This window comes from Trifolium pratense, linkage group LG1 (genome assembly GCF_020283565.1).
Source record: "Trifolium pratense cultivar HEN17-A07 linkage group LG1, ARS_RC_1.1, whole genome shotgun sequence".
Taxonomy (NCBI): domain Eukaryota; kingdom Viridiplantae; phylum Streptophyta; class Magnoliopsida; order Fabales; family Fabaceae; genus Trifolium; species Trifolium pratense.
Window position 1 is genome coordinate 26,099,833 of NC_060059.1, and position 25,812 is coordinate 26,125,644.

Here is a 25,812-nt window from a genome sequence, read left to right on the forward strand (position 1 = left end):
AATTCTGGAAACCATTATGTTGGTTAAATGGTTTCAGATAGTTATACACTGAAACCATTTGTATTGTAAAATGGTTTTATGTGTGTTTATATGGTTTTAAAAATTCTGGAAACCATTATGTTGGTTAAATGGTTTCAAATCACAATTATTGTTTGTATTCTAATTATAGGGTTGTACTCTAAAACCATCTTATACACTTAATGGTTTTGGAGTGCATATCTCTGAAACCATTCCCACAACAAAATGGTTTAGGCTAGAAATGTGGAGGGGACCAAAAAAATAAAATTGGGGGGCAAAAGTCATATTGGGGGTGTGCGAGAAATTTTGGGGGTGCATGAGAAATTTGGGGGTGCATGAGAAATTTGGGGGTGCACAAGTAATTTGGGGGGTGCATGAGAAATTTGGGGGGTGTGCTAGTAATTTGGGGGGTGCACTAAGTAACTTATGCATGGTGCATAAGGATAGCTTATGTATAATAACCAATCCCTATGCTGACCACCTTAGAATATGCTGTTAATTAATTACTAGTAAGTGGCTTTGGAAGATATATATAGATATCATCATTAAATATATTCCTTTTAGCTGCTCCATTTTTTATACAACTTTTATTCTTTATTTTACACGGAGGGATCCGTCGACTCCAGGAGTAAGTTCCCATTGACTTACTCCGCTTAATAACTCGATATCGGTATTATATTTCTTCAATCCAACCGTTGAATTCAAAGATCTCATCGAGTAGATCAACTCCACAAATTTTTATAAAAATGCAAAATCGTTTGATACTTTTTCTGATAACTTCAATTGAACGTATGACAAACTTTTAAAAAAACCGTTGAATTTCAATAGTCTGAATACATAACTATATTTTTTGAATTTTTATTAAAATTTGTGGAGTTGATCTACTCAATAAGATCTTTGAATTCAATGATTGGATTGAAGAAATATAATGTCGATATCAAGTTATTAAGCGGAGTAAGTCAATGGAAACTTACTCTGGAGTCAACGGATCTCTCCTCTTATTTTATTTTACTTTTATAACTATAATAATATCATAGTGGCCATTCTCAAAGCCTATGGTGTTGTTTGATTTCACGTGGAGGGTTATATTACATAATTGTCGTATTGCATCATATCTTTGTATAAATTAAGAATTTTCTTAGCGAAGACTATTAATATTGAATTGAGTATTTTATTAATATTTCCTCCCGCACATCTATTTTATATATAAATATGTACTACTATGAACATGAAGTAATGGGTTTGTTTTTGTTTCACTTTTATTCATCATATATAACGTTGAAAAGAGAACAAAAGGGACCACGTAGTTTGCCTCATATCGTCATAATTTAGTTGGTTTGGTTGATCAACATTTGTAGAGGAGTTGGTGCTCATTATCGAATTGGTGATCATGTTTTTTCACCACTTTTAATTCTTATTTTTATTATTATTTATTTAATTTAATTGTCTATATTCATTTTCACTACTAATCACTAACATCCAATGACCATGCAGCGTCTGTTTAATTGAGTACGTAGTGGTAGTGGGAAATCCATACGTTATTTTATTTTATTTTTTATTTTCTTTTTTGAATTTTTTTATTTATTTATTACTACATAATTAATTTATATTAATTTATTCATGTTTAAAAATAAAATAATTTTTTTTTATTCGTGTTCTACTAGATTTGGCTGTTGTACTCCAATACTACAGTACAATTTTCTTCTTAATTGTAACGTTTTATTTTGTGTTGACACAATAGACAGATTTCTATTTAATTAAATGCTGCTAGATTTGGTTATTGCATTCCAACCCGAATTTCATACTTAGTTAGCTATACTTCAAATGTTAATTTGATGTATAATAAGTCCTAACTCAACTTGCAAAGACATTGTCGAAATTGTTAGGTCGGATATTGTGACCCGGGTTCCAATCGAAATCTCACAATTATATGTGAGTTTAATTTCAGTGGATTACCATTTCATCTAAAACAAAAAAAAAAAGTTAATTTCATATCTTAATATGTAATAGACTTATCGTAGTTAATTTACTAGTGTACTATTTATCATCCGTTATTTCTTTATCAAATAGAGTGTTATATATGCAAGTAACTCTAAAATAATTAGAAAGCCATTCAAAAAAATAATAAGAAGAAAATTATTAATTAACTAATTTTTAGTGTCATTTGGATGAATCCATAAAATAGTTCCTCAATATAATTTGAATATGTTTATCTTTGCATAACATTTGGAAAATTACTTTTGTCATCCAACAATCCCACTCAAACCCTCAAGACTTTTCTTTTCTTCTATAGACTTTTTTCTGCCCACAAAATTGGAGTTCACCTTCTTTCTTTTACAACCTCCTATAGTTTTCAATCATCTTGTTGAATGGCTATTATATATCATTCCAGTTTAAAATCCTTCATCGTATACATCCATACGCAAGAATAAACAACCAAACTATATATGGTTTATTTCAATCTATGCATGTGGAAAATTTCTGTAACATAATTTGCAACTTTTTGCAACCAAAAGAATAATTTGATACGAATTTCTCATAAAAAAGAAAAGTCTTCGTTGTTTTTTTCATCGTATATTGATTCGTTGATTTTGGTATATTGCATTTTCTGATAATTTGATACAACCTTCTTTTTGCAATTTCATCATCGTTGCTTTTTTTTTTATCATTCATAGTTTTTTTTTCCTTTTTTGTTTTGTTTGATTTATTGATTTTTTTAAGGAATAATTCATTTTCATTGATTATTAATTATTGATTGATTCATTATTTAGAAGAAATTTGTATCGAATTTATTGAGTCATTAAGATCTTAAAAGTCTATATAGTACCTCGAAATCTCAAGAGTCTGTGTTATAAAATCTCACGAATTCTTGTGTTAAGAATCTTGATTGTAAAACTCTTTCAAAAAAGTCTCACAAAATCAATACAATCTCACAAAGTCTTTTAAAATCCTCAAGATTTTTTTTGTCAAAATAGTCTTTTGAAATCTCAATCCAATACAAGTTCTTTAAAAAAAATAACTTTAATAAGAATCGGCTCAACATATTTAAAAGTTGAAAGCAAATTTTAAAAATTAACACAACACTTATAAATATAAAATAAAATAAAATAAGGGAATACAGAATATCATGGAATATAAGAAAAAAAAAAGAATATTCGATTATGTTTCATTCCATTTTACTTCCTCCGGTTTTTTTATAACATTTATTTTTTAGGTTCATTGAACAATTAACGTATCTAATTTATATTATAGATCAAATACATTAGTTATTCAATGAATTTAAAAAATTGACTGTTTCTTATAAAAATGATCGGAGGGAGTACTATATTTAATACTCCCTCTGGACATTTTTGTTTGTTTAGTAGTCTAGTGGTTAGAAATTTCACTTTAAATGTGAATAATTGGAGTGTCCGAGGTTCGAACTCTGACCCTATATAATATATGTGATTTTCCTACCAACTGAGTTAAGCTCGCGAGAAACCCTCTTATTCTTTTTATAAGACAATTTAGCAACACATACTCTCATACAAATGTACACATTAATTATACTACCTTATTTTTATAATATAGGTAAATACTTAGAGAGATTCATTGTAACCAAAAGAGAAGAGATATTCAATGGAACAGTTTTATAAAATTGCTATATTTATTCGTTTATTCTTTTAATCTATGTGAAACAAAAATAGAAGGAGAGTGATAATTGAATTTATTTTTGTTACATTTTATTTATAAAAAAAAAAAAAAAAAACTTGGAATTTAAAAGATGTCAAAAGGAAAAGACGTACTAATTTAATGCATCTTCCTTCCAACTATATTTCGTTTTTAATTAATGAAGTTGACTTGCATAAGCTACAATAAATAATGCCACATAGTACTGTAATTATTGGTCTAAATAGTTTTTGCAGAAATGCTATTCCCTTTGGTCTAAAACTAACAAAAATTCTCTTTGTAGATTTATTGAATTATTTAATTACTCCCTCAGTCCTATATATAAGAGAAGTTTTGCTTTTTAGATTTATTGTAAAATGAATGTGACAGGATCTATATTTTAGACCAAATATTATACTTCTCTTCACATTCATTTTACAATAAATCTAAAAAGCAAAACTTCTCTTATATATAGGACCGGAGAAAGTATCTGATAGGATCTATATTTTAGACCAAATATTATACTTCTTTTTTTTTTTTGGTGAAAACCAAATATTATACTTCTAATAAGCTAAATTCTATTGTTTTACACTCATTAAGAAAATTATTACATTATGTACCAAAAAAAAAAAATTGTTACATTTAGTATATTAGTACTCCTTCCGTCCCAAAATATAAGATTTCATTGACTATTGTACGTACATCAATACATAAGTTTGATTACGAATATCTTTAATTGTGTATTAGTAAAAATTATAAAAAATTAATATTTTGAAAATACTCATCGAAACAAATCAAACAAGATCTTATATGATAATATTTATATTTATATACTTTTAGAAAAAGACGGTCAAACCCCCCTTTATGTACCAAAAAAAAGTTGGTCAAAACAAGACATATGAATAGTGCATTTAGTCAAAGTAAGTCTTATAGGAATGAAGGGAGTATCTTTTATAATGCATTAAATTTGCATTGGGACTATTGATAACTCACTTTATGTGATGTTTGTTATCCCTATTACTTTGATTATTACCTGACCAGAAGGTGATTTACGGTTGCTTTAGAGTCATTTATTATGTTTTCGAGTCTAGTGATGTACTTAGGCTTTTATGTAATCCTATATGAAGAGAGAGTAGTTTTATTGACAAAAAGAGTCAAGACAGACCACTGAGTGAAGTTGAAGAACGCCTCAGAGATAATTAATTATAATCAGAGTCAAGACAACCTGAGTTCGTACAGATTTGATGACTGGAGTCAAAGCGTGAGTCAAATTTGGCCACGTCAGAGTTGAATGGTTGGACGCAAAAGCTGCATAGTGGAGGAAAGACAGCCTGACTATTTTCTAGTGTAGTACAATACTTTCTATTGTATTGACTACTTTGAGGAATATTCTTTGGTTAGTGGGCTGATCTTTCCCCACTCATTAAAGACCCAGATCCCGATGTTGATGCTTATATAAAGGGGCCTCTAGACCTAATTTTACTATCTTTGAAAGATTGTCATAGATGTATCATCCGTACTGTCAAGCGCAGCCGTTCCGGTAAAGAGCAGACGCGACTCTGAGATCTGATAATCGGTGCTTCGCCGCCGTTGATCAGAGGTTTATTTTTCTCTATGATTTGTAAATCTCTATCTATGGTTGTATTGATTACTCAATTTAATATGAGCTAAACTCTGTATAGTTGGAATTATGTGAAGCTTAATTGATTTCGGTGTTGTCCATGTGATGTGATGTGCGTTGTTTATGCTATTTTATTTTCTCTTGAATTAATTCTATATGTTTTTATCTTAGCTTGATCACCTTAGATTTAAACACAAGTTCATTGTTATGAGACATCTAGCATTGAATGGATCTAGAGAAATAATATGGTAGGGTATGGACACATCACTCTTTCTTAAAGGACTTAGACATAAGTCTTAAGGCCATAGTGAGAATGAAGCAAACTTTTCCGAACTAAAACGAACTAAGTGTGAACCTAGACATAGGAATCTCCTTAACCGCCGTTTTATCATCTAACGTTGATAACATGCACCACTAGGTAAGCTTGCTCGCAATAGTCCTGACACAACATATCACTCACACAACATCGATTGACATTAAGTAGATCATAAATCCAACTACTCTTTACCTGTGATTTCAAATCCGTTTTAATCATTCCTTTTATTTTACTTGTTCTTACCAAAATTATGTTTAATTGTCTTTTCCCTAATATGCATAAGTACAATTGTAAAATTGATGAGATAAGGCTCCACTAAGTAATCCTCGTGGGATCGATACTTTTCTTATTACTTGCTACAAATTGACTGTGTATACTTGCACACGTTGATATTTGCGAACAACTATATGCAGTTATCTTAAAAAGTAGAACAATCAGTGAGGGGTATTTTTGCAACAATAACATCAAATAGGGTTGAATACTTTTGCTTATATTTAAAGCTAAGAGTTTTTGTTGAATTTTGCTTATAAATAAAGTCGGAGGGAGTATATATTTATGATTCAATGAATCTATAGAAAGAGAATTACTTATATGGAGTATATTTGAGACCAGAGGGAGTACTACTTTTATTTTAAAACGAGTGGACGTTAGTTAGAGATGTGGTCATCCTTGCTAAACCATGACATATATACCTTTTTTGTTTGTCTCATAGGTTATCTTTGGATTGATGGAGTGAAATGGGAAGAGATGGAATAGATTAATGTTCCATTGTTTGGATTATAAAAATAACAATAGAATGGAAAGAAATAAGATGAAATGGATTTCATCCCATACCTTCACTTTAACGGCTAATGCTACGATGGACCACCTTCACAAGTGGTCCACCGTAGACAAGTGATCTAACGAATATGAATTTTAAGAAATTCACTGTTGGATTGAAAGTTTATATCGTATAGATCATCCATAAATTTTTTAAATTTTTTTGAAAATCATTTGATATGTTATTGAGTCCCATCAAGATGTACGTTATTTAATAAACCATTAATCTTGATGTGTCTCAATAACATATCAAATGATTTTCAATTTTTCTAAATTTTTCTTTGGATGATCTATATGATATAAACTTTCAATCCAACGGTGAATTTGGTAAAATCCGTATTCGTCATAATGTTATTCATGACTGGTCCACCATGGACCACTTGATGAAGTGGTCCATATTAGAATTTATCCACTTTAACCACAATTTTGTTCCACCCAATTTGAAAGGTAATGGATGAAATGTAAATTTTTGTCGCTCCATCATAAACTATCCAAACAATGAAATCATATATTTATTTCATTCTGCTCCATTCTACTTCGCTCCACTCCTTTCCGTTATACTACATCAATCCAAACAAAGTCTAAAGCAAACTCAATATACTAGAGTTGTTAAAATAAAGAGAGGACAAATGTCACCAAATTCCAAGACATCTCGTGAAAACTATCTACAAGTACCGGTCGTTTAGGGTCAAGTTCAAAAATCATTCCATCAAGTTGCAAGTCATATACCCAATTTATAGTGGAGAGTAGACCAAGTGTTTCCCCTTCATCCATCAAGTATAAAGGAGAGTGTCATTCCGTTCTAGACAAGAACGAAACTCTTAGAATCATCTCTAATACACATGTCATGGCAGCTAAAATGTTATTTTCTAGTAGTGCCAAATACCTATATTCAATTTTGATTATAGGCGAAAAACACATATAAATAAATAATTATATTTTACGTACTTTTTTTGGGGTCCGTACATGCTTATATATTTTAACCGAACACTAAATTTATATTCTCTTTAGATTTTGAGAATAAGATAGAATATTTTGTTACTTAGCCTAATAATAATAATCTAGTGAGTAAACTCGCACTATAAATAAATATGAAGAAATAGATAATCTAAAATTTAAACTCTAGCATTTTCAATAATATTTCTAATTAAATACTGTAACTTTGTTAAAAAAAATTAAATACTGTAACTATTAACTAACTATATTATTACAAAAGAAAATACTGTAACGTATGCCCCCACCCCACAACATCCCAAACGTTCAATCTCATTGACTAGAATGATAATAGGAATAGGAATAGGATAGGGCTTAGTTATTGATTTCAACAGCACAGCACCAAAACACACACAACTGTACAACGTACAACCATATAGGATAGGGCTTGTTTGTATTTAGCAAGGGAAAATCACAATCAACAAATAAAGTGATTAAGCTTTCATGCACCAATCTTTGACTTTCAACATGCTTCGTCTTTATATAGTATATATATACTACTAGTATTATATAAAAATTCTACAACGCATGATATATTATTTTGATATATTATTTTTCCCCGCCTTGAATAAAAACTTCAAAACGTGTTTTCCAAAAACTTCAGAAAATGCGTTTTGGAATAAACATTACTACAAAATTGGAATGCATGATCAGAAACCACGTTTGGTAAAGAACAACACACACCTAATCAATTTAAAACTTTACACCACAAAACCTTAGTGACAACGCAATCAACTACCAAGTGGTCGATATATATTTTCATCAACTTTGCAACCACTTAAGCAAGCCATTGAATATGTAAGAGCCCGCGCGAGTCAAATTATCTTTCGCTGGTAACTTGTTATTTAGTATTCGCTAAGCAAAAAGGGGCACCTTCAACGAAGCTATTTTATTCCAAATAATTTCTTTATGTTGATGTCGAAGCTAGAATAGTATGCGTTAACATGTGATATGCTCGTCGAACAGAAAAACCATCATCTGGATCAAGATGCCATCTCCATTTGTCTGATTCATTAACATGGAATAACAACTTTCTAAAATAGCCCAATACTCCGCTAAGGCCTCCTCCTCCCACCCAAAAAGCCTCTGACATCATCTCCACCACCTCCCTCAAACCCCATCCCAACCTCGCATACCAGCCATCGTAATAAATAAAAAAATCAATTATTTCCACGTGTCAAGCCACATCACGCTCATGTCCATGTCATATGTCTACTTGTGCAACTAGGGGGTAAATGCAAGGAATCTTCATATTGCAGGGGGGTAATCTAAAAAAAATAATTTGTTGGGGTAACACAAAATTCACCAATTTTGCCGGGGGTGTATAAAGCTATTTACCCTAATATTATTGTCTATTGCTAAGTCAAACAATCTATTGAATCTACGGTTAAATATGTTTTTGGTCCCAATAAATATTTCAAATTTCATTTTTAGTCCCTATGAAAATTTCAGCAAGTTTTGGTTCCTCAAATATTTCCTATCATGATTTTTGGTCTCTGCTTTTCAGTCAACTCGTGTATGTCATTCAAAATTTTAAATTTTTTCCACGGTCATGTTTAGCACATTATATATGATTTTTTTTGTCCCTGCTTTTGGTCCATTGCAGAAGTTTAAATTTGTTTTACAATGGCTGAATTAAATACGAATTTTAGTTTCTTGCGCTTAAAAAATCATAAATAATTAATCTTATGTTAAAAAATTCTAAATTTTTGTAGGAGATATTCTTATAATATTATAAGAAAAATAAACATGAATAAAAATAAACATTCAAAAATATGAAAGTACACAAGAGTTAATTAAAAAGTAGAGACTAAACGTTGTGACAGAAAATATTTGAGAGATAAAAAATTGTTGAATTGTTTTATAAGGGCTAAAAATAAAATTGAAGATATTTATAACCGATGAATTTATTAAGACTAAAGATTCACCACCCAACCACCTATATTTTTAAAATAGCTTGTCTTCACCATTAAATTAGAAACAAATCAATTTTTGTTGAACCAACTTTATTTTAAATATTTAGTAACAATAACAAAGAAAAAATTATTTTATAATAAGAATTCGATAGTGCTTCATTCGGCCATCTGACCTTAAATAAAAGAAAAAATTGAGTTAACAAAAGTTTATAAATATGGTCCAACATTAATTTTTTTTTCCCCATAGATTTGGTTTTAATTATTAGTATTTAGTCTATTTAAATATCGCAGCCAAAAAGCTCACATTTTTTTCTCCCCTTTGTCTCTCTCAATCTTTGTTCTCCTCTCCCTCTTTTTTTCAACACACACTCTTACTACTAACTATATACTCCATTCTCAATTTTATACCCTGTCACCCTCAACCTACTTCTTCTTCTTATGTCTCAATGATTCATTATTTCAATCGAATCAACCTCGTCACGGTTCTTTCTTGCGTTTTTTTCTCAGATTCCACCAAGAACCAATTTTTATATAATTTTTATATATTTATAAATGAACCGTGAAATGGGTTTTTCTGTTTGTTTATGTTACTCTTAGATCTGTTCTTCACTTTGCTCGATCTAGCTCTGTTTACTCACGAGGTTAGATCAAAGTTTTTTTACAAAATTGAATTTTTTTGTGCTTTGATCTGCACCCTTTGAGGTAAAGAGTGTTTTTTTGTGTTATTTTATGTTACTGTTGTTGAAAAATTCATATGGGTTGGGTTGGAGTTTGATGATGATGCATGGTGAAGTTATTAATAATGGGGTGGTTGTGGGGGAGGTTTAGGAATTTAGTGGGGTTGTTTTGTTTTGTGCAATAATGGGTAACGGCACTTCTCGTGTTGTTGGCTGTTTAGCACCATTCAATGGCAAAAATGGTGTTGATTTGGAGTTTTTAGAGCCATTAGATGAAGGTTTAGGTCATTCCTTTTGTTATGTTAGACCGACTATGTTTGAATCTCCGGCTATTAGTCCGTCGAATTCTGAGAGGTTTACGGTTGATTCAAGTACTCTTGATTCTGAAACCTTGAGTGGTTCCTTTAGGCATGATAGTATGGAGCATTCTAATTCTTATGGTTTGCATAAGCAGGGTAAGACTTTCCCTGAAACGACGTTCAAAACGATTTCGGGGGCTTCTGTTAGTGCTAATGTTTCCACAGCTAGGACTGGTGGTAACCAGAGTGCATTGTATGCTGGTGATTTCTTGGAACCTGCTGCATCGTTTGAGGGAACTGCTTCATTTGCTGCGATTCCTTTGCAGCCGGTTCCTCGTGGTTCTGGACCTTTAAATGGTTTCATGTCTGGTCCTTTGGAGAGAGGTTATGCCTCGGGTCCGTTGGATAGAAGCGGTGGTTTCATGTCTGGGCCAATAGAGAAAGGAGTTATGTCAGGTCCTCTTGATGATACTGATAAATCCAACTTTTCAGCTCCGCTTGCGCGTGGTCGCCGGAGACCACGTCTACAAAATCTCATGAGAAGTGTTAGTGGACCAATGAAGAACACCTTTTCTCGAACGTTCTCTAAGCATTCCATGGGTGGAAGTTGGATGCAAAGGTTGTTCGTTCAACCGGTTACTCAATTGGCATGGCATTCCAGAGACGCAAAGTGTAGACCGGAAGTCTCTAGGAACTGTGGTGTTGATGTTGGACCATATGAAACTGAGTATAAACACACACATAATTTGCAGTGGGCACAGGGAAAGGCTGGTGAGGATAGGGTTCACGTAGTGCTTTCTGAAGAACAAGGGTGGTTGTTTATTGGGATATATGACGGTTTTAGCGGACCAGATGCTCCTGATTTTTTGATGAGCCATCTTTATAGATTTCTAGACAAAGAATTGGAAGGTTTACTTTGGGATTATGAAGATAATCCTGTAGATCCACTTAAACCTGAAGTCCCTGAAACTGTAAAATCCACCACTGCTCCAGAATGCAGTGGGCCAGAAATGTCTGATACTTGTACTAATTCTAATCAAGAATGTTTTGAAGCTTCTTCTGGTCCTGAGTTAATCAAGGATCAATCAAATAACAGTGAAATAGTTGAGATGAATACTGAAGTTAATGTAAATGTTGAACACCAGTTATCTAATAGTGTAAGTAACTCGTCAACTGTTTCCAATTCGGTTCAACATGGACAGTTGACCGGGAAAGGTAGAAAAAGTATGAGGCTTTATGAGTTACTTCAGATGGAATCATGGGATGAACAAGGTTTTTTGTCAGACTCGACACAATGTAAAGATTCTTCAGTTCCGAAGGAGTCAAAACTAGATGGGCATACAAGATCTTTCTCGTCTAGTTTAAGAGAAGATGGCTCTAGAAATCAGGATGAAGTCCCGTCTACATCAGGTGAAAATGGAGGCACTAGGTTTGATTCAACCAAACCGGAGCATGAGGCTGTTTTTTCTGTTTCTGAATCAAGACAGAATTCAAAGAAGTCATTTATCAGTGCAAAAATTAAAAAAATGTACAGGAAGCCAAAGTCCTTGTATAAGAAACTCTTCCGTTGGAGTTATGATTGGCATAGGGAGGAAATTCGTGTTGACGAGAAAATAATAGAAGCATCAGGACCTATTAGAAAATGCAGGTCTGGAGTAGATCATAACGCGGTTTTAACAGCAATGGCACGGGCTCTTGAAAGAACAGAAGAGGCATACATGGAAATGACAGAGCATAATCTGAAAAAAAATCCAGAACAAGCTATAATGGGATCATGTGTTCTAGTGATGTTGATGAAGGATCAAGATGTTTATGTCATGAATTTGGGAGATAGTCGTGTGATTTTGGCTCAAGAAAAATCAAACGATCGTTATCCTAATTCAAGTTCTGTCAAGGATGACATGAGGCATAGAAATAGATCTAGAGAGTCATTAGTACGCATGGAGCTCGATAGGATTTCAGAGGAGTCCCCAATTCACAACCATAACAGTCATGTTATCAAGATGAACAAAAACCGCGAGATATCCTTTTGCAAAGTAAAAATGAGGGCTCTGCAGCTTTCTACAGATCACAGCACCGATATTGAAGAGGTATGTCCCCCATCCTCCCTGTGTATTGGTGAATCGAATAGTTTGCAATGATTATCTGGACACCTGAAAACATTATGGTCAAATACGGTTGACTTGAATTTCGTATTGTGTCTGGCTTCTTGGTGCCTGCATATGTATGTTGATAATTTGTTTATTTAGAATTAGTATATGTATGTTGACATTGTGATAATAATTTTTTAACTTTTCTAATAACAAAATTATTCTCATATACTCTAAATTGATGAGTATGATCAACAGCGTCATTTTACATTCTCATTAAGAATCCAAATGCGCACCAGAACAGCTGTTGGTGATTTTCTTTAACTTCACTGGCTTTTAAAACATTATGAAATAAACTGTTACTAAACGGTGAAATAATTTCTGTATACAGTTCTCTAGATAAGACTAAGTTTGTTTTGCAAGTCATTTTGCCAAATATTCTGATATTCTGTGGACTATCGCATTCACATTCACTAACAAGAATTCCAATCAAATGTCATTGAATTTGTTTAAAATACAACTATTTACTAGAAAGAAAACTTTAAATCTGATAAAATGTGTCATAATTTTTTTTCTTCAATTTCTGTTTCCTGCAGGAAGTTTTCAGAATAAGAGCAGAACACCCTGATGATAATCAAGCCATATTAAATGGTCGAGTGAAAGGACATTTAAAAGTTACCAGAGCATTTGGTGCCGGGTTCTTGAAGAGGGTCAGTTGATGCAGTCCTTTGTCTATAGTTTATAAGTAGGGAATCTACTTGCATCTATATTTTTCCATACATACAAAAAACATATGAAGAAAAGGTTTCTACACTGTAACAGTGCCTTCATAAATTTATGGATAAAATGGTAGAAATGCACTTGAATCATACAAATCACCGGGTTGGGATTCATCGTCATGTTATTATTGCATTGCATCAGACACATTTTCTAATTGATCATTACTTGTAGTTGTGAAGATTCATTTGGCTGATCATTTTTATATATGATTCCTCGGGTTTGGAGTAGGTATTAAATGTGGAAAGAATCTATATGTAAATATGTTTACATTGTGAATTATATGGCCTCAATCTACCCAAAAATATCGTTGGAGTTCAGGCTTAAGAGAATGACCGATAGGATCATTGTATAACTTTTACTAAACTTGCACTGTTTGTGTGTGACCTAATATGGAATCATTCAGTCCTTTTCTAACCTTAATGTTTTTTTTATATAGCCGTCTTTTAATGACGCTCTACTTGAGGTGTTTCAAATTAATTATGTCGGCTTTGCTCCCTACCTAAGTTGCACTCCTTCTGTTCTTCACCACCGACTTTCCTCAAGTGATCGATTCTTGGTACTCTCCTCAGATGGGCTTTACCAGTATTTCAGCAATGAAGAGGTAGTTGCCCATGTCACATGGTTCATGGAAAATGTCCCAGAAGGTGATCCCGCACAGTACCTTATTGCAGAGCTTCTCTTCTGTGCCGCTAAAAAGAACGGTCAGTTTCTTTGCCTTCCTACTCCCCTTAGATATTATTGTAACAGCTAAGATTTATCAAATTTTTCACCTTCAACTCGGCTTCCATTTCAAGTTTTTCATAATTTCCTGTGTTTGGACGAACAATTTACAAACATGATTCAAATGAGCTTGATTTTGTTAAATTAATTCCGTTTGAGTTTAGACTTTACAGGGAAGTAATTTATATGGATAGTTTTACTCTAAAATTAAGTTTGATGTGAAACTTAGTGTACATTTTTCAAACTGAGTTTATTTTTTTATTACTTCAAGTTAAACTGAGGTTTGGGAGATACAAAATTGATTCTAGAAGCATAGAATAAAGTTGATAGATGACAGTTAATTTTATAACACTTCCCATCTAGAAGCCAAACACAAGCGTGCGCACACAGTCATTCTAGTCCAAACATCTTAATTCCGTTTGAGTTTAGACTTTAGAGGGAAGTGATTTATATGGATAGTTTTACTCTAAAATTAAGTTTGATGTGAAACTTAGTGTACATTTTTCAACACAAGCGCAGACACAGTCATTCTAGTCCAAACCATCTTTATTATTTAAATCTTCATCCTTTTCCATGAAGAGTAAGCTGCCATGTAGGATAACTCAGTAATTAGTCACATCTAAGCCTTCTACTGTCTACCAAATATAATAGAATTTTTGTCTTTATTCTGAATTTGATTTACAACATAGCAACTTAAACATTTAGTTTGTTTCCGACCAGGTGATGGTTTTAATATTTTTCTCTTGCTTCATTCTTAAGATCTGCCCAATCATTACAGATTTATTTGACAAATATCTCAATCCTAGCCAATGATATTTCTGTGTCTACCAGAATTCCCTGTCGTTAAACATCGACTATATGTATTTATGGATGGTAAATTAGATATTTGAGATTCATATTTATATCTTATACGATTTATTTTCTTTCTGATTTACAGGAATGGACTTCCATGAATTGCTTGATATTCCTCATGGAGATCGACGGAAATATCATGATGATGTATCTGTCATGGTTGTTTCTTTGGAAGGAAGGATTTGGAGATCATCAGGATAAATCCTATTTGTTTCCATTCCTTTTAGTGATTCTCATTTTAATTTTTGGCTAGGTGCCTCCATATTTGCATATTTGTCTTGATATTGAAACAATTTTGGGCAAGTAAAGTGCTTTTAGAAATCAAAATTAGTCTCTTCATATTTTTTTTCCTTCTAATCGCCGTAATTTGAATATTTGATTTCGCGGTAGGGATCTCAAGGTACTCCACCATAATTAGTTTCAATATTGAGCCCTACCTTTTAAGGCGGTGCACGGTACCTCGTGATAAAATTACAAAAGATTCATTGAAGCCTTCAAATATTTTTTTATTACTCCTCCAACAACTTTTTTTAATACCCATAATTTTTTGTAAGGGCTCTCATAATAAGAGACAGATAGAGTATTAAACTGATACACTTGATCTTAGCAAAAAGGCCGAGAAAGGTATCCATTGAAGCCTTCAAATCTTTAGAAACGACCCTATTAGAAAAATTTAACCCTAAAATCCTTCTACTGCCCTTGTGTTTCATCCAGCCTTGCAACATTCTCTGCTTTGAGGCCTTTGTTGGAATCTATGAAGTCACTGGTCATCAATAGGACCAATAGGACGATGGAGAAGCTTTACAATCTGTTTTACTTATTGAAAGAGTTGTTAGTTAAATTGTGAACCCTCTTTCTTTGGAATTGAAACTGAGATGCAATGAAGAAGAGATGAGGGAATGAGAGGTATTAAGTAGACATTAAGGTGTGTAAGAACACATTAAACTATGAATTTTTTATTTTTTTTAATGTAACACCATTCACAAGTTAAAATGCAAACTATTTTCTCAGCTTGATGAAAATATTTTCAATGAAACACCATATGAGTGAGCGATTGAAAAATGAAAAAAAATGGTTTCAATTTATAGAATTTTAAGGTGTGCGTGATTGGTCGATGTTATGTCATAGCTGCTTCAGTGGCCCATCTAAGTTTTTACAACAAGCTAGCTCTGTGTAATTTAACTAGTGAACCTTATAAAAAAAGCAAATTATGGAAAAATACAGTTCACACGTTAATTAGCGAACTTTATAAAAATTTAATAGCTTTAAATTTTTTTATAAGTAACAAATGAGATATTTTAGAAATTTTGTAGGCGCGCAAGAAGATATGAGGAGCGGGGAAAAGAAATTCCCCAAAATATATGCATCCACTCAATATTTTTGGATATAACCTCCAATTCTCACAATTATACTGTAAAGAACTGCTGCATAAATAAACACTATAAAAACATAAAGGAGCAAACCAAGGTTACAAAGCATTACAAAAAAAAAACCAAGGTTACAAAGAAAGTATTCACATGTCTGCCCGTGCCAGTTGCTGCAGATAAATTAACCGATAAGGAACCTACATTGTTGAATTTAAATTAACAGCATGATCAGAATCAAATATAACATCGTGAATAAACAAAGATAGCTCTATGAAATTCACTATATATATATATATATATATATATATATATATATATATATATATATATATCTCTGGTTGTGTAGCTGAAACTTACAGTCATTGTCAGCCCAGCCAATGCGTTGACAGTCCAGATCATAAACAACAATCTTGTCTTTTAGTACGAGATCCGCTAAAACACAAAGTGATGTTGTTAGTAATGGTATAATACTCTTGTCTTTTAATAATCTTGTCTTTTTTACATTTTTTACTTAGTATGTGTATGTGCGTGCACTCGCATGTGCGTGTGTTAAAATAAATAAATTATATCATCATTACATTTTAAAATAGACTTAAATTCTTATAATCTTGATAGTGAAATTGATGTAGGAGGGGGGGGGGGGGGGGTTTATTTAGCAATTTAATATTTTAGCTAGTTTATTATTATTTTTCGCTTTGTTAATTTCGGCCCATTAGGGTTTTGTCTTTTCCCTATTTAAGCTAAACGGTTGCAGACTGACAGTCAGTTTTTTTCATTCAATAAAAATATTCGAGTTTCATCTCAACCTTCGGTGGACTCCGAAACCCTATTTTGACAAGTTTGTGGCGGATTGTCATTGTCATTTAGGTATCATTTAGGTTTTTAGCGTTTTGCTAACCTAGTGTTTCCGTTCTGCGTCATAAATCTATTTGAAGTTTGAATACTTGCAATAAAATTCTGCCGTATAAGGTAGTCTCGCGGTCTTAAATCCAGTGATGCACCGCCAACAAAATTCAGACTCACTTGAGGGAAAATGTCAGTGACACTAAGCACCGTACTGAGAAAGGAGTTGGAGACAAGGCGCATCAGGATGATCCATTCTATAGCACATAATTGGCAATAAGAAATCTTGAAAAATAAAATATGTATCAAGTGTTCAGCCTAACCGGTTAGTAATTAAGAAACACTTATTTCCCTGGAAAAAATAGTGCCCAAAAATTGTGGTATTGTACCTGCAGTAGTAAAATAATCATTTTTGCTAATAATGTTTGCTAAACTTCTAACCAAGCAAAAACAATGCCATGATTGTTAAGTAAATTACATAAAGCATTAAAAAAAATATAATGTTGATATGTTATTTGATAATTGAATGAAACTCACCGCATTAACAAAGGGATCATAAGTCTCTTTTGCAAGGTATGACAAAGTTGTTCCAGAATCAACGATGTACCTCTGTCGTTTGATTTTGCAAAAACTGATGCATTGATTTGTGATGCCCAGCCGTTGACAAAGATGCTCTGTAGATTTTGTAATGAGGCCTGAAATATGCATGAAGGGTGCAGATAGTTAAACACTTTTTAGATGGACAATGAGATGATTCCACAAACGTAACAATTGTAACATCACTGCATTAATATACATTACATCAGCAAAAGAAACCAAAATGAATAGTAATAATGAATTAATTTGAACATTGATGAATGAAGCAGTAGTAGGAAGGAAGGAAGGAAAGCAAACAACCAACACACAACATTCTCTTAAGCAAGCGAGCATCCACGCACAGTCATTAGATCTACAAGCAACGCCCAATTCCTTCTCAAACACACAATCTTTGAAAAAATGTGTTTTTCGTTGGTGGGAATCTTTCAATGGATATGGAGAAGTGAAAACTATGGCGTTGAGCATTTCACTTTTGGTGATCTCGAACGGGCCACAAATAACTTCGTTGTACCAAATCAACTAGGATTTGGGGCCTCTACGATTGTGTTTAAAGGCTTACTGCAAGATGGGCGTCATGTTGCAGTGAAGAGGCTTATTGAGAACAACCACAACACAAATGAGTTGTTTATCACAGAAGTTCAGAATCTGTCTAATCTTGCCCATCCAAATATTGTGCACCTATATGGTTGCACTTCACTCCGAAGCCGCGCATGTATGCTTGTCTATGAGTATGTTGGCAATGGAACCGTGTATGATCATCTTCAACTTCGTTTGATTCTATCACCATTTTAGCATATAGGTCATAAAACCAATAAGCTTTACTGTCAATTATATACTCAATGAGTACATATTCATAGGCTCTACTAGTGAGTCTCATGCTCTCAATTTCAAAAGCATACATATATGATTATCTGGTCCTTTCACTCCAGTGGCCCCCTGCACTATGCAGGGCACAACCATGCACCAAATACCCAACCACTCGTTTTGGTGTGCACGGGCTATGGCCTAATGTATATCAGGGAAATGATCCAGACTCATGTGGCGGTCAGTTTGGTGTAAGCTTTGATCCTAATGTGGTAAGTTATGTGAATTTGAGTGCAGTTCTTATTATAATAAGGACCAGATGAAGTATTTTGCAAATCAACCGCACCCTTAAAATAATGTCAGAAAAGAGTATATGATTTTTTTTTTTTAACATTCATATTTTTTTATGATGGTTTTAGAAATAGTATGATCTTGTCCCCGTGAGCTTAGCTCAGTTGGTAGGGATATCACACTGTATGTGCAGGAGCCTGTGTTCGAACCTGGGATACTTCACTTATGCACATTTAAGGTGAATTTTTTAGCCACTAGGCCACTTGACAAAAAAAAAAGGCAAAAACCTAGGTAATAATGTAAGGAAGTTGATTACATAAGTGGAAAAAGAGCCAAGTTGAAGCTAGAGTGTTGAGCAAGCAAAACAGGGAATTTGAAGATAAACCTGCAATTGTGGTTTCGATAAGTAAGAGAATCATTTCGTTCTCCTCACAATTTTTATTTTGTCTATTCCCTTGGGAACTTGTTCTCTAATTTCTTGATCAGAATCGCGGAGCGGTCGGGATAATTGTGATAGAAAATATTTGAGTTGCCAAAATTTGATAATATTTTTATAAAGACTAACTATTTGAGTCGACATCAACCCCATTCATCATACAACATCATGGAACCAGTGAATCCTTAAACGCTCGCAGTCGTATTTGACGAATCTTGCAATTCCAAGGATTATTTGGTATTTCACTCTTTTAATAATTGAGAAATTCATTCTAATTCTTGTAATACTCTAATATATATTATGTGTCACATTCATCAAATGATGTGGCAAGATATCATTGAATACATGTGTAAAATAATTTTACAATGAAAGGGTATAGAAAATTAAACCCCGAACCAAATTAGGAGGTCTAGTGGGCTGGATACTTGTGGTGAAAACAAACAAAAAAAAGAACTATTTTAATATTATGTTAAGAAAGTAGATTATTCAAGTTGTAAACAATGTTTTAAAACTCGATCTGGATCATGGTTCAAGTGACTTAAACCGTTTCAATGGAGATAAAACTACAACCAAACTTTCACGGTGACGAAGTAATACATGCCAGACTTCCTTGGAATGCTAGGATGAATATTGCTGTGGAGACAGCTAGGGCATTGATCCATCGTTATAACATCATTCACGGAGACATCGAAACCAGAAATATTCTTCTCAACACCGATTTTCATGTCAAATTAGGAGACTTTGGACTATCTTGCCAAATGGTCATAGCCATGTTTCAACATATCCACTAGAAACTCTTGGTTATATAGATCCTGAGTATCATCGGATGTCTCAGCTTACTCGTAAAAGTGACGTATTAAGCTTTGGAGTAGTGATGATGGAGCTTGTATCATCTTTGCCCCCTTATGTTAATACAAGGGCTGATCAATATCTGTCTGACATGGCTATGAACAAAATTGAAAATGATGCTTTGGATCAACTCGTGGATCCTATCCTAGGTTTTGATTTAGATCCCAACATAAATGGAATGATAAGTGGCGTGGCTGCGTTAGCATAGAGGTGCTTCACCCTTCCAAAGTTATGAGACCTTCCATGGATGAAGTGCTTGCAACTTTACAAGGCATTCAGATTGCTGGTGAGAATGCAATGTAACCTGAAGCAGGGGACAGTTAGAGCAGTTAGAGTAATTATTATATATTAGGGATTGATCCTATGTATCATTCAGTTGACTTTTACTATTTAATGACAAGTACAAACTAGACGCTTACCCGTGCGATGCACGGGTCATATGCGTTATTGTATGCTATAACATCAAAAAATTATTTGTATAAATAATAAATTTAAAATTGAAACAATAGCTATTATCAAAATAATAGTAACAATATAAGTTATCTAAATGTGATATGTATGTTAAATATGTGTTTATACATTTAAAAAACTTATTTATACATCACATTTGAAGTTACTTTAGTATCTTCTTCGTTAATATTGATAGTAATATCTTTAATACATTCTTTAAAATAACTCTGGAAATGATCGATAACATATAATTGACAATGGAAAACAATTGATGTAAACATAAGTTTTTTTTTATATTATAAATCTCATTGGAGGATTCTGAGTTGGATAAATACTTCATTATCGAATTTGTCATTTATATTAATTTGAAACTTATCGGAGCAAAGATAAACCAACTTAACCCATACTCAAAATCGAATATGATAAAAATCATGCAGGGCATACGAACCATTAGTAAACAAAATTTATCTAATTTTTTTTTACTAATATTAGAAAGTATAGTCCTGACAATCGACCAACTCATTATATACACAAAAATTGGAAAAAAGATTATTAGCAAAAACATTAACTATTTTGAAAAAAAGAATAAATACACAAAATAATTAAAATGAAAAATAACCCAAAACAATAATAATAATAAAAATAATAATAATAATAATTATAATTAGTACCACACATTAAATGGATGTAAGTGGATGATGTGGCTAAATGAAAGGTTTTTATTGGTTTGTGGATTAGGGTTTAGATAGACAATTGGACAACTATCTAGGAATTATATATATAGATATTCTCTGGTAAGCTAAATTTTATAACAATGATTTACTTTCCTTAAAAAAAAAAGAAAGATGGACAATCTTTGAAGACGCTTGCCTGCAATTAGAGTAAACCTTAAATTTGGTCCATGAACTATATAAATATAATAAATAGTCCATAAACTATTCTTAATCCACCAAACTAGTCTCTGAATTCTCACTCTTTCAAATTCTTAATGTTAGTGTGTGTGTGCGTACACTCGCGTGTGCGTGCATGCGTGCGTGCGAGTATGTTAAAATAAACAAATTATATAATTATTATAATTAAATTTAAAAATAGACTTAAACTCTTATAATCTTGATGGTAAAATCTATTTGAAGAATTAAAAGTTATCAAAGAGATTTTAGACATTTCATTCTTCACAAGTACATATAAGCTACAAACTATAATTTGACTTACAATGTTCAAGATTGACAAACAGAAACTGCATTTTAACATCTTTGATTATATGCATTATTAGAAGCCTTGAACACCAAATTACTTCCAGTATTAAATACTCTTCATTTATCATCAGGTCTTTAACTTTTACACAAACTTTTCAAGATCAAGAGAAGACTTACTATGATGGAACAAGTGGAGTATAAACTGTGGTAGACTCAAACAATTTCACCAAGAACTAATACTCCTCCACCAATGTTGTCTCCATTGAGACAATGGGAGTAATCCCTTGTGCGGAAAGCCGAGCGATCATAGACATTTCCTGATGGCCAAATCCAAATATTCTATCAACTGCTCTCTCAGATTTTTTGAAGGATTAGGTGAGTTCGGTCTTGTTTGCAAGTTACAAAAATTCTTGTATGGTCCGAAGCAATCACTTCGAGCTTGGTTTGGAAAATTTAGCAAGGTTATTCAACAGTTTGGCATGATTCGTTGTGAAGTGGATCATTCTATATTTTTTAGACATTCATCTTTGAACAAAGTCATTTATCTTGTGGTATATGTGGATGATATTGTTATTACCGGTGATGATCAAGAAGGCATTAAAGGCCTAAAACAACATTTATTCAACCACTTTCATACCAAAAATTTAGGTCGTTTGCATTATTTTCTTGGGATTGAAGTAGCTCAATCACAGACAGAAATTGCTATCTGTCAGAGAAAATATGTTCTCGATATCTTCGAAGAAATAGGGATGCTTGATTGTAATCAACTAGTTGATACTTCTATGGATCACAATATGTGAAGCTTCTACAAAATCATGGGGAGCCATGTTCTAACCCAGGTAGATACAGAAGGTTAGTTGGGAAACTGAATTATCTCATTGCGACAAGACCAAATATTTCGTTTGTTGTTAGTGTTGTGAGTCAATTTCTAAATTCACCTTGTGATAGTCATTGGAATGATGTAGTTCAAATGGCAGACCTTTTGGCAAAACATGGACTGTCCTTAAATGTTGATTTAAAGATTTTTAATTATGCTCCTAGTTTTGTTTCTTTGCCTTTGATGGCTGATTGTGCTTGTATTAGTTTCCCTAGAGGATTCTAGTTTCTTATGTAGGGGGCTATGCCTCTTTTGCACATTAAATAAATAAAAAATAGAACTCCTAGTTAGCTATGCTCAAAATCTATCTATGGAGAAGCATAACATTGAAAGTTACAATGGAACTGAAGTGGTGGTGTTGCATCCAAAGGGTCCAATCCATCCCTTGTCAAGGTTGCTGATCAGATTAGGTATTTGGTGTCAATCTTCCAATTCAATTTCTCGTATCACAGACTCCCTAATATGCATATGCATGTCAATGAGGTCATATGAATAAATTAGCTTAAATATACTAATATTATCATAAGGGATATAAATATGACTTAGTTGTCGAGGCTTAGAGCGAAGAGTTAAGAAGTCGAGTGATATGAAGGTTGCGTGTTTGATATTTATTCATCATAGAAAAGAAAACTAACAATGACTAAAAAACTAATATTAATCATAATTAAGTCAAAGGTTTAGTCTAGTGGTGAGAAATTTAGATAAATATACATGATTTTTTGGGTTTGAACTTCATGATAAACAAAAAAGAAAGAAATAAAAAATAAGGAAAATAAGAATGAAAGTTGGGCATGTTTTAGAATTAATTAGTACTAGGATTATGCATGATGATGGATCATTTTAGATCTGCTTAATTATCACCTCACATTACATCTATCACCAAACCTCTCTCTTTTCATTGGACTATCAGTCAATGTTCACATTTTCCCAGCAACAAACCAACAAACAAACTAACCTCTATGTTGATATCTATTCACAATAATTTCACACTTATAGTTATCTTTCTATTAAAGACTTTTTACTCATCAATTGCTTTGAATTTAAGTTGAAGTACTTTATACTAATGCTTTATCATCACATCTGGTCCATCTACTCTGCCAATAATAACCATTCTCTGTGACATATATAAAGAGAACCTTATTGCCACATTTCTCACCATCCAACTCAAAACTTTCCTAATTTCTAGCCATATTTTTATAACCATGTCACCAACAAATTGGTCAATTTTGGTCATTTTGTATTGTGCCATCTCATTTACCTTTGCTTCTGATCCTGATACACTTCAAGACCTTTGTGTAGCTCTTCCCTCTTCAGGTAATGCATAGTAATAATTTATACTCCCTCTCGTCTCATATATAAGCAAACAAATTTTTTTCAGATTCATTGATTAACTAATATACTTGGTCCATAATATGAGCCAGATACATTAGTTATTTAATGAATTTAAAAAAAGAATCTTTACTTATATATATATATATATATATATATATATATATATATATATATATATATATATATATGAGACCGAAGAGAGTATATTATTACCATTTACTACTAGTTAAAAAAGGAAAATTATGCATTTGCATCGATCTATGGACGCAACACTTCTCATACTATTTTGAAGAACTATGAAAACAACTTATAACATGTTCATTAGAAAACATGTAACTTATATGAAAATAATTTGACTTCATTTAATCTTCTGTTATACAAAAAATCTTACGCATAAGCACTTAATTAAGTTGTTTATCCAAATATGACTCTCAAAGTACAGTTTTGGATTATATCATACTTGTACAGGTGTTAAGGTGAATGGATTTGCATGCAAACCAGAGACAAATATAACAGCAGAAGATTTCTTTTTTGATGGTTTAGCAAATCCTAAAGCAATCAACAACACAGTAGGATCTTTGGTAACTGCAGCAAATGTTGAAAAAATTTCAGGCCTTAACACATTAGGAGTATCTTTATCAAGAATAGATTACAAACCTAAAGGTCTTAATCCACCACATACACACCCTCGTGCAACTGAAATTGTTTTTGTGTTAGAAGGTGAATTAGATGTAGGTTTTATCACTACATCAAACAAACTCATTGCTAAGTCTATAAAAAAGGGTGAAATCTTTGTTTTTCCAAAAGGGTTAGTGCATTATCAGAAGAATAATGGTGATAAAGCTTCTTCTGTGATTTCTGCTTTTAACAGTCAACTTCCTGGTACTTTGTCAATAGCTTCAGCTTTGTTTGGTTCAACACCAACTGTTCCTGATGATGTTCTTGCTCAGGCTTTTCAGATTGATACTAAACTTGTTGATCAAGTAAAGACCAAACTTGCTCCTAAGAAGAGTACTTAATTTATTATGATTATGATATTCAAGAGAGGAAAAATGTTTATGTTTTCAACTAAATTTTGATATTATTTTGAGATTTAAATAATAATTGTTGAAGGGTTTTGATTATTATTGTATTTGTACTACTACCATTTATGGTGTGACATTTTGCTAATAATTGTATTGAAGATTATAGTATATGTGTTGATGATGATAATAATGCAAAATTTATGAATTGATTAAGCTAGAATGTGTCACATTTTGTGTGGGATATATGGTTTCATTCATCTGTCTGTGGTTAGCTGCTTTCTCTTTCATAATATGGTTAGATGTTAAATCAGTATGGTAAGATGCATACATCTTCAAATTAATTAATTGGTAGAAAATTGATTATTTTTATTCTTCAAGGCCTTCTAGAAAGGAAAAAAAAAGGTTTTATTAATATATGTAATATTTGATATTTCAATTTGTTTTTCTCTAAAAGAAATATTTCAACATCTTTGTAAAAAATTTGTTGGATGAAATTATTGAACCATTTAATTTATTTTTTTTAGAAAAACAAGACACTAGATTGAAAAAGTTTGTAATCGTCGTTTATGAACTTGTCAATAATTTCAATAATTTGTGAAGAAATCTGATATAGTCATAGTCAAAACTAGGTAGAAAGAAAAATGAATTGAATAATTTTTTTTATAAATAATATGTGTTTTTTTTGTCATGTAGTCTAGTGGCTAGAAATTCCACTCTCTAAGGTGAAGAAGTGGGATGACCGATGTTCGAACTATGAGTCCATGACTCCCTGCATATATAATGCGTTGTTCCTGCCAACTGAGCTAAGCTCACATGACAAATAATATGTGTTTTTATGTGGGTGTATTCTAATGATATGTCTAAATGGTTGTCACCATATAAATATTTTCCACCATAATTTGTAATTAGAGACCCCATCACAAATTATTTAAAAATTCAGGAACCTGGTAAAAAATAATTAATATATTTTTACTTACATTGAGAGTATAACTTATA

The 25,812-nt window shown here is 32.3% G+C and overlaps 2 protein-coding genes and 1 pseudogene across 2 annotated transcripts; all 3 read left to right on the forward strand.

Moving 5' to 3' along the window:
* The first annotated feature begins 9,574 nt into the window (after positions 1-9,574).
* Positions 9,575-15,088, forward strand: LOC123902185 (protein phosphatase 2C 32). Its single transcript, XM_045951851.1, has 4 exons — positions 9,575-12,397; positions 12,994-13,107; positions 13,614-13,878; positions 14,835-15,088. The coding sequence occupies exons 1-4, from the start codon at positions 10,193-10,195 to the stop codon at positions 14,948-14,950; spliced, it is 2,700 nt and encodes an 899-aa protein (XP_045807807.1). The 5' UTR covers positions 9,575-10,192; the 3' UTR covers positions 14,951-15,088.
* Positions 15,089-19,638: 4,550 nt separating this feature from the next.
* On the forward strand, positions 19,639-20,145 carry LOC123891236 (annotated as a pseudogene).
* Positions 20,146-23,439: 3,294 nt separating this feature from the next.
* On the forward strand, positions 23,440-25,029 carry LOC123902186 (germin-like protein subfamily 2 member 4). Its single transcript, XM_045951852.1, has 2 exons — positions 23,440-23,773; positions 24,260-25,029. The coding sequence occupies exons 1-2, from the start codon at positions 23,662-23,664 to the stop codon at positions 24,808-24,810; spliced, it is 663 nt and encodes a 220-aa protein (XP_045807808.1). The 5' UTR covers positions 23,440-23,661; the 3' UTR covers positions 24,811-25,029.
* Positions 25,030-25,812: the final 783 nt, after the last annotated feature.

Excerpts from the sequence above, each read along its gene's own strand:
- LOC123902185 (XM_045951851.1), top strand. The coding sequence starts at position 10,193 with ATGGGTAACGGCACTTCTCGTGTTGTTGGCTGTTTAGCACCATTCAAT. Across the intron at positions 12,398-12,993 it reads ACAGCACCGATATTGAAGAG|GAAGTTTTCAGAATAAGAGC; the intron begins GTATGTCCCCCA and ends TGTTTCCTGCAG. Across the intron at positions 13,879-14,834 it reads CTGTGCCGCTAAAAAGAACG|GAATGGACTTCCATGAATTG; the intron begins GTCAGTTTCTTT and ends TCTGATTTACAG.
- LOC123902186 (XM_045951852.1), top strand. The coding sequence starts at position 23,662 with ATGTCACCAACAAATTGGTCAATTTTGGTCATTTTGTATTGTGCCATC. Across the intron at positions 23,774-24,259 it reads TGTAGCTCTTCCCTCTTCAG|GTGTTAAGGTGAATGGATTT; the intron begins GTAATGCATAGT and ends ATACTTGTACAG.